The 10,248-nt window shown below is 34.6% G+C and overlaps 1 protein-coding gene across 2 annotated transcripts; it reads left to right on the forward strand.

Moving 5' to 3' along the window:
• The first annotated feature begins 5,283 nt into the window (after positions 1-5,283).
• Positions 5,284-9,816, forward strand: LOC132293501 (soluble inorganic pyrophosphatase 4-like). Of its 2 annotated transcripts, none has more exons than XM_059791017.1 (9): positions 5,284-5,472; positions 6,777-6,921; positions 7,118-7,146; positions 7,724-7,789; positions 7,866-7,973; positions 8,712-8,777; positions 8,850-8,970; positions 9,088-9,169; positions 9,509-9,816. In XM_059791017.1, the coding sequence occupies exons 2-9, from the start codon at positions 6,786-6,788 to the stop codon at positions 9,561-9,563; spliced, it is 663 nt and encodes a 220-aa protein (XP_059647000.1). In that variant the 5' UTR covers positions 5,284-5,472; positions 6,777-6,785; the 3' UTR covers positions 9,564-9,816. The 2 variants fall into 2 exon arrangements, with proteins under 2 accessions (XP_059647000.1, XP_059647001.1); XM_059791018.1 differs by having other exon boundaries at positions 5,286-5,472; positions 9,495-9,816.
• The last annotated feature ends 432 nt before the right edge of the window (positions 9,817-10,248 follow it).

Raw genomic sequence — 10,248 nt, forward strand, 5'->3', positions numbered from 1 at the left:
ATCATTGAGGGTGACATGATATTTGATGAACAAGGATCCCTTTGTGTATTATTACTTGATTCCAAGACAATGGTCAAAAGCACTAGGCACCCAAATCCCACTAAGTCATTTTATACAGTGTTTGTTCTCTTGCGCTTTATGCTTTGGCACTAGGGTCTAGTCACCCCACCTTCAATTTGGAAATCCACTTAGCACCTTTAAAATTGTTGTGCTGCTGTCTCCTTGCTTATATACGTAACCTGAGTGACCATTGTAGTAGTGCTAGTGGAATAACTTGTCGTGCATGGAAGTGTTTCTATAGAAATTTGATATGGACTTGATTGCAATTCTGTAAACAAATGGAGTTAAGCTTGTCTAGTTGTGTGAGAGCGTGGCACAACACGTGTTTAAACTCATAGATTCCTCCCATTTATGATGGATTAATTTATTTAGGAAGGTGTAATGGTTGGACCAACAAAATGTATATTCAATCTTTGGCTGCCAATCTCCTTTTTGGTTGGATAAAGATGTAGGAGTTTTTCTATTTATGTGGTGCATGTTTTCAATGTGGTGTTGTTGCTTTCACAGATGTTTTACATAGGATTTATATAGGGCAGTAGTACGAGTAATGGTTGTAGCATGCTAGTGAGCCTCTGGGATATACCTTAAATTAGCTAGGGCATAGCAGGGTTAATATTCATACAGGGCAGTCAGTATGCATGAGTGGCATTTGGAGAATGTAAGTCATCCTATGAGATCTACCTTTAAAAAAGAAAGCCCATGATGAAAAAGAAAAAAGGTAAGTTTTTAATTCTTTTCTCATTTTACACAACTGTGAATAGGCTTGGGTTCTTTGGTTTTTGTTAAATCACTCTTATGCTATATTTGATTCTCTTGGAACTTTCGCTTGTTCTCCATAAAGTTGAGAGATTAAATGATGCTTTTGAAATTCAATCTTAATGTAACTTTGATGAAACACATCCTCTTTTCTGGATAGAATGTTATAATGCAAATTACTACATCACTGCACGCAAGGACATTAAAATGGAATTCCGTTTCTCTCTCTTGGATTATGTACACCAGCTGGTTATCCTGTGGCGGTAAGACTATTATTTGTAGTAAGTTGAAACTTAAGAGACCAATAGACATTAGTTCACATAGTATGATTTTTCCTAAAGGGACTATGTGAATGTGAATGTGCAGTGAACAACGCATGTCAAAATCCAACACAATCTATTTTCTCTCCAATACCAATTGCGCGTATGAGTCACCACTTTACAAGAATCCCAACAGAAATGCATTATGTTTAGTGGATTTATCTAATAATTTAGAACATTTGTGTACCACATAGGAATATCACCATGGTATGAGAACCTCTGTGTCTGCTATCATTAACAGAATCTGAAAAGAATAGGTGATGTCATACCACGATAAGGAAGGGCTGTTTAAGGAATTTCTAATGCCAAATAATTTCTTTCTTTTAGCATGATTAGATAGGTCTCTTTTGTTGATTCAAATATTACAAGGTAGTAGTATTTTATAGGGCTGCAACTCGGGCGGGTTAGAGACTTAATTCGGGCTCAGTCCATGTACAAAATCTTTTGCCCAAGCCCACCTAGAGCCCAATACCAGCCACCCAAGCCCAGCCCATAATTAACTTCTCCTGCCCAAGCCCGCCCATGAGCCCATGCTTCTGTATTCAGAATGTAAAAAATAAGAAATTTGTGCAATTACGAAGACTCGACCAGCATTCCTCCAAAAAAAAATTCAAGCAAACTACCAACTAAGCTATTTTACACTTTCACACTTGTGAAATAACATAGTTTTAAAATAAATATACCCTTTTCAGGCTCGGGCTATGCTTCAGGCTTTATAAAATATCAATTCAAGCCCAGCCTGAATTTACTTCGGGCTCATAATATCTAGCCCAGACCTAGAACAAAAAAACATTGCCCAAGCCCTGAAAATTTTTGGCTGGGCTCGGGTAAATTCGGGCTGGCCAGTCCGAGTTGCAGCCCTAGTATTTTACCTTTTTACTACGTAAAAGTTTTTATTAAATTTTAGTTCAAGGGTGAAATTAAAGTGAAAGAAAGTGTAAATTAAAATATGATCTTTTGTAATTCAAATTTGCTTATGTAAGAAGATTATGTGCTTTCACAAACAAGACGATTTTTTAGAACAAAGGCAAAAGAGCAAAAAAAAATCTCCTAAATTATACCATTGTTGCATAATGTCCCCCTAAACTATTTTTTTGGTGCAATTCAGCCCTTCAACTATATAAATGTTGCATATCGCCCCTTGGAAAACACTTTATGGCAATCAGAGGTCAGGTGCCTTTGGTTTTTCAATTAATGGCGAAAATGCCCTTCATTATGACTGTTATACTCCCTCCCTAAAAAGAATTCATTTGCTACCCGAAAGCTTCATCAATTTCGGCCAAATGGATTATCTCTCCTCTCTTTCTCTACCGGCCCATTTTCTCTTAATGGATTATGGATTTTCATCCACCTCCTCTTTAAGGAAACCAAAACTTTAAATTGGCTACTCAATTTACTTACCAAAGGATGTGAGAATGAGAATCCGTCAAAACAGTTGGAGAAATATAATTATTATGAATTGTTAGACCTACTCTGGTCAATTATTCAACAAATAAGGAAGTGAAGTTTTCTACTTAGTTGTATTTGATATAAATAGTCAATTAAAAATTATTCGGTTAGATAATTTACTACAAGTGTTCAAGCAAATTTGCATATGCCAATTAGAAGTATAATTTGTCAAAATAGAATCAATAGGAAATCATACTTTTACATCTACTATAGTAGTGTAATAAATAAGGAACGGTTTCAATCAGTCATTATCATTTTTTATTTGTTTAATTTACACTTAATTAGTGTGATTATATTGTGAACTTTATTTGACTTTAGAAGCTAGAGTGATTCTTAGTCCATAGTTGATTTAATATAGAATCAGAATCAGAACAAGCGGCTCCTCAACAAGTTGAAGTAGTGGGGGCAAGGAAGAAAAATATAAAAAATCTGAGGGCATTATTGGAATTTTACATCATGATACTTTATATCTTTTATAATAAATTAATAAGCAGTAAATTAGTAATTGTATATGTCTGTTGGTCTGAAATTAGTCTCTTGTGGCTGAAAATTGTTGTCAAGGGGCAATATGCAACATTACTACATTTAAAGGGCTGAGTTGTTCCAAAAAATAGTTTAGGGGGCATTATGCAATAATGGTATAATTTAGGGTTTTTTTTCTTTTTTTTTTTTCCCTGGCAAACAAACAACTGAAAAAAAAAACACAACATTAAAGAGAGGATAAACTCCTACAACTATCCATGTCGCGCTCCGCTAGAAAGAGAATATCCACATGGAAATGATAATTTTGCAACTGCATTAGCGACCTCATTGCCATGTCTAGCTATATGGCTAACTCGAATTGAGAAAAAAATCTGGAAGCAGTTGAACTCTTTTGCCTATATATAAATATCAAATTATTTTCTTTTTTCTTGACAAATAACACATACCTCCCCAAACCCTCAAAATTGGTGACGGTTCATCCTCCCTCTTTGATTAATGCACTTCTTTATTATATTTTTTTCTCACCTTAAATGACCGGGACACTAGTATTGTTTTTAATTGTCGATTTCGTGGGTGCAATTTTGATTTTTTTTTTTTTTTTTAGTACAATTTTGATTGATAAATAGTTTGTTGAGATCTGATAGGTGATCCTAGAAGGGATCGATTGGGGGACTTCATGCCACCAACATTATTCGTTTTTATATATGTCTTTGATTATATGAGGTGTTAGCAACAACATTAATTTATCATACGGTTTGAAAACAATGTCATTTAAAAGATCTGGACAGCCTTGCTGTATTAATCAAGTGACTCGAGTCCATTACCTTCTTATTAACATAATTAAATTAAATATTGAAAAATGAGTAAAAATAAGTTCTAAGGAATAGAGAAAGAAAAAAAATATATAAGTACCATATCATCAAAGTGGCTTGAGTGAATTTTTTATTATTATTGGAAGAAGATCCCCTCATGTTCGAGGAGATACGTGGTGCATCCGGTGCACCAACCGACATTGTTTTGGTGTTCTTCGGGTAAGTTGCAGAGCCTAACGCGGGCCTCGTGTTGGGCACAATAGACTTTACACTAGTTCACTCCAACGACACCAACCGGATCCCCACGCAAGAGGGGTATCCATGTCTACTTACTAGCTACAATTTTTAGTGTTTCCATGCGCGTTTATACAAGTTGATTACAATTTGTGCGTTAGGTCATATTCTCTTTCCTATATAGAAACCCACGTTGGGTGATACGTGCGATCATCATAAATTAATCATGGGCTTAAGAAAAGAGGCCCATTATTTTTATCATAATTGAAAGGCCATCAACCCCAATTTAAGGCACCAAAAGTGCCACCATATATAATTCTATAGTGAGGAATGATTGATCGTTAACCCATCACGTACAAAAGAGAACACAATTCTTTATTTTAATTTTAATCTCATATAAATAATTGAGACATGCATTTTATCATTCAATAAAAGATCGCATAAAAACCAAATTGTCAAACTTAAATAGCAATTCTTACAATGTGTGCTCTCAACACAATGCATCTCAGTTAACCATTTTAACACAGAAATACATAATCATATGGCATAATTGCATTTATTTTCCCCTAATTCTATCTTAAGATAATCTCAATATGACACCAACTGCGTGCTGCGATAGGTGTTGAGATTCAGTGTGATACAACAACAATATTATAATATTCACTGCATATACAAGTGTGTGCAATCACACATTTATGGTAATCATGATGTCTTGATTCAACTTTCCGAAAACATTAGAGTTTGTCTATTTAGTTGGTCATTTAGAAAATAATTTTTTGTTTTCAGATAATTAAGAATTAAAAAAATGTACAAAAATTTTGCTTTGTTCAATTTAGTTATAAAAAAATACTTATTTTCAGATAACTAACTTTTATAATTTAATAAAAATAATTTTTAATTTTTTAATTATAAAAGAATTATTTTCAAAATTACAACCACGACCACCCTAACAAATCATGACTGAAAATTGAATAGCTGTTGTTATTCTGTCGCCGTCGTCAAAATTGGATACAAGTATTAACATTGTAGTTCTCCAATCACTGTCCGGAAAACCAATCAATTTTCAGCACGTTTCACTTAGTTGAACAGCTGTATCCACGTCATACTTGCTTCGAGTCTTCCACACACTTCTTTGCAGATAGAGAGAGAGAAACGTAAGAACTTTCCTTTTTCACTTTTAAATGGCAAAGTGGAAAGTGGAAAAAGAGCGGGAAGTCGGTACAGCTAATTAAGCTTCCATCATTGCCTTCGTTGTTACTCTCTCTCTCTCCCTCTTCTCGAGATCTGAAATTTCCTTTTGAATCTTCGTTTTGAGGAAGAGCCTTCGTTCGACTTTGTTAGAATTTTTATCATTTCAGGTACATTTCAAATACGTTTTTGTTTGTTAGATCGTTATTTTTCTTTATTAGGGTGTTTATTTGAAGTTCCTCTTCTCCGTTTTGACGTTTTTATTTCATAATACATTTACTATATGTGTGTGTACGAACACATACCCACACGCATATACATTTGAATTTATATGCATATATAAGTTTATATATGTTGTGGTGAGTTTCATATTTTCATGTTCAACTCGATGATCAGTTGAATCAATGGTTATTTTTGTGGAAATTACAACTGCAATTATGCAAGTGTTCATAGATCATCTGTTTTCTGGTGATTTTATTAGATTCGCAACTTGATTCTGTTCATTTTTTATTGAACGATCTGTATTTGTTTTAATCACACACGATTTGGTTTCTACAAAAGAATGAAATTGAAGCGGAAAAAATGTGTTAATGTGATTGAAGCCTCATTGTTTGTTTTCATGTTCAGAACTTATTGGAACGTTTTTCAGTTGGCTTCGCTGTATGGATGCTTTAAAAGTGTTGATTAAGTAGTTGAAAACATTACAAATTCTCAGTGTGCTCCAATTGGCCATCCTTTAGAAATTATTGCATACTTATTGAAGAGAAAAGGTTTTAATTACGCACATTCGTATTGGTTGATAAGAACAAAGATTTCAAATGATGCATCTTTTATTCAAACATATCCTAAAGGATTTTGGCCAGCCTTTATCCTATACCTAATTCAATGTGCCCTCTCATCCCAACTGATATGTTTGTATGTGTCAATGTTAATTTCTGAGTGTGTGTGCCTTCTGTGTTTTGGAAGAGATATTTCAGATTCTTACAGTTGTAATCTTTAAAAAGTGAAATGCAAATTTTCTCTTGCATTTTTCAAATGCACGATTTAGCATTGTACTTGTATGTTAAATGTTCTAATGTGTGATGCGTGAGAGAAATTTGTGCTAGAGCGGCATGACGTTGAATGGGACATGTGAAGTGGTGAATGTTATTTAGGTGATTTACATGGCTTGAAAGCCAGAAATTTATTTGTGTTGTTGAAAGATTTGATCTGACATTTTGTGTTTTCACAGTCTCTGTTTTGAATTTCTATTGTATATGAACCATATGCTTTGCTAATCTTTCTCAATAATTGTTGTTGTAGCACTTTATTTGATAATCTTTCTCAATTATTTCCAGATAATTCATCCCTGGTACTTGGATGTTGTTGTTGCACTTCATTTGATAATCTTTCTCAATAATTACCAGATAATCCATCACTGGTTCTAATCTAGTAAAGGGGCTTGTTTTTAACTTACTATTTATTGCACTTGCAGCTTGCAACTATGCCTCCACTTACTGAGACTCTAATTAAAGCTCCCATCTCTCGTCAACCTTCACATCTACCTCTTAATGAAAGGACACTTTCATCCTTGTCCAGGAGATCAGTTGCTGCGCATCCTTGGCATGATCTTCAGATAGGTACTCAGATTTAGTTGTAATGCTTTAGTAGTTAATTCTAGAGTGTATCATAGGGGCAAAATGGGTGGGTTCATCATTTGCCAGAAAAAAAAAAAAAAAAAAAAAAAAAAAAAAAAAAAATGAAATTTCTGGCATCTGCCTTCCTATTGATTGATATAATATCCTTCTGGTTTGTAACTGAATTAATTCATTGCAGGGCCGGATGCTCCAACGGTTTTCAACTGTGTAAGGATCCTGAACTTCATACAGGATGTTGATAGTTGATTTTAGTTTGCATGAATATATATTGTGTAGACAAAAGGAATTTTTACTGTTGATGGGCTTTAGTGACTATAGAAATTTGATGCAACTGGTAATGGATAATTGCTATCACACTGCCCCTAGTATGTGTAGATGGTAATAAAATTTTCTGGTCCTTCTATATTAATTGGTATGCAGGGACTATAATATTTTTTATTCTCTGATACCAACAATGCACAAACTGACGTGACATATTTGATCATACTAGGCAAAAAAAATTCTCTAATTTTGTTTTCTAGAAGCAGAGTTTGATGTATTGTCTTTAAATCAAATTTATATACCATGAATATGAATTTAATTCATTGATAAACTCTTTCTTAACAAGTTTCATTGGGGTCCTGTTTCGCACAAATAAAACTGTTCCAGCATTAGAGTTGTTCTTGTTGAGTTTTATTTTCGCAGGAGAATGTTGGTATATACAAAATGTTCATGAATAAAACCATCAAGCATCTAGCTTTCTCACTTGACCAATGCCTTAGTATAAAAGCCATTAATTCTACAGGTGATTGAAATCAGTAAGGGGAGTAAGGTGAAGTATGAACTTGACAAAGAGACTGGACTGATCATGGTAATCAAGCATACCAATCGCTCTTTTCTTTGTCGTCTATGTTGATTCATTTGCTAAAATCTATTCACAAATGCAGGTTGACCGTGTGCTTTACTCATCTGTTGTGTACCCTCACAACTATGGCTTTATTCCCCGTACTCTATGTGAAGACAGTGACCCCATGGATGTCTTGGTTATCATGCAGGTATGCTATTTGATTTTCTTTTCTTAGATATTTGCATGTTCTAGCTTATTCACCCCTACCTGTAATGCTTATTGTAAGGGGGGCACTGAATTATTTTGAAAATCACTACAACCTAAATCTGGCAGGGATTGCCTCACATATAGCTTGAAATCTGCAACTATTACAATACATGGTTTTAACCTTTGGGGATATATATGTATGTATTGTCTGACCATATTTACTGTTCACTTGAGAATCATGGACTTAAGAGAGAGGTAGTGGACTTCGTGTCAATTTCATGTTATGTTTATTCTACTTCTTTGGCTAATGGATGAACCCAAAGGCCTCAACCCATCTAATTTAGCAATGAGCATGAAAAAACTCGAGATATACTAATAAAATTACTGAAACTTGGAATGTAAAGATAAAGTAGCAAAAGAAAAGTGGAAACTCCCCTGAGAAAATAACACACCATTTTACCTTGTAATGGGTTCTAATCAGATTGGGTTTTCAAGTGTAGAGTTTTGAGTAAAAAAAGGTTGCACTCTTAAGTTTCTTTAGGATTTCACCGGATAAACACCGTATGTATTGTGTAGTTTGTGATCCAACAACTGAGCATTATGAATTATTGAGATTATAGTGATCTGGCCATCTTTTAGATGATCCACACATCCCAGAATCTATTTTTTTGTAACATAATGCTAGTTGTTAAGGGAATTTCTGCTGCTGCTACTTCTAAGACCTTATAAATGTGTACAGGAACCAGTTCTTCCAGGATGCTTTCTTAGGGCTAAAGCAATAGGCCTAATGCCGATGATTGATCAGGTATATATGCCATGACAAAAATATGATTTTCTTTCTACCCTTGAACTAGTTGTAACGTCCATAAGACTACAGGGAGAAAAAGATGACAAAATCATTGCAGTATGTGCTGATGATCCTGAGTATCGACACTACACTGATATCAAGGAGCTTCCTCCACATCGTTTGGCCGAGATCCGCCAGTTCTTTGAAGACTGTATCCTCTAGAAGTTCTTTATTCCTATTGAGCATGACTCTGCATGATGTCTATAGTCATATCTCATTGTGCATGCTTCATTTTTTATAAATTTGTTTCCTCTTAACAAATAACCAGACAAGAAAAATGAGAAGAAGGAAGTTGCAGTAGAGGATTTTCTGCCAGCCTCAAAAGCCTATGAAGCAATTCAGCATTCAATGTAAGCAAAATCAAATGCATGTCCCTCCTATATTGAACATACTGACCAATGGGCTAGTGGCCTAGAGGTTCAAGTCTCAGAAGAAACAAGTGTGTGTTGAGTACCGACTAGAAAAAAAAAAAAAAGAAAAAAAAAAGAAAAAGTACTACATACTGACCAAGTCAAACAAAAGTCATTCTGGTAATATGCACCGTTGTCAACCATCCTCGGTGTTTCTGTTTCACTTGATTGAATTTCTTGAACTCGTGAATTTGTTTAGTAGCAACAATACTTGCTTGAATTATGGCGATAATCTTATTGTGTAATTTTTACCTCTATTCTTAAGGGATCTCTATGCAGACGGCATAAAGGAGACCCTGAGGCGTTAGCTTGTCCTTCATTCACAAGATGGTGAACTGTGGATCATATCACATAGAAAAGATGCTGACATTCGACTGAAGGGATCTCTCTTTTGTTCATTTTCACTACACTTCACATTCGGCTGCATGCACGCACTGGTTTGACAAATGTGTGCTTATATCACATTTTCTTATGAATCATTTCTTATATAGTATTTGATGGTGGCGAAAAGTACTACATTCTTTTACAGTACTGAACAAAGGTTATACAAAAGTCAATGCTTTATAGAGTATTACATTTTCTGGTTACTAGCTTCTTATATAGTTTTCTCCCTTGCCTAGCTACTTACTGATTTCTAGTAGCTCATTTTTGGAGACCTTACAAAATTAGAGTAACGTAGTGCTTGGGAGCGTGGAATTGGCACTTTGGAATTGAACAAAAAGAAGTTAAATAATATTCATCCAATTCCATGCTGCCAAACATGACTTAATTGAAGCTAGTGCTCACTGATTGATCATACAGCTGATAAATGCTGTTGCGTTGATGTCTGATTTTGACATTAATGGCTTCTGCATACCACCAAGGAAGAGTGTGGATATGCTTCTAGTGCCATGTAAGATAGAAAAAATATTTCACAGAATCAACAAAAAACCAAGAAAAAGGGTCCCAACTGCAAAAATTTAAGTTAGCATTTTGAGAGAACGTGAAGCACAAAAAAAAAAAAGGGTAAATATTGGATG

Source organism: Cornus florida, unplaced genomic scaffold (genome assembly GCF_030987335.1).
Source record: "Cornus florida cultivar Cherokee Brave unplaced genomic scaffold, ASM3098733v1 CherokeeBrave_3.0.0_Hap2_Chr02, whole genome shotgun sequence".
NCBI lineage: Eukaryota > Viridiplantae > Streptophyta > Magnoliopsida > Cornales > Cornaceae > Cornus > Cornus florida.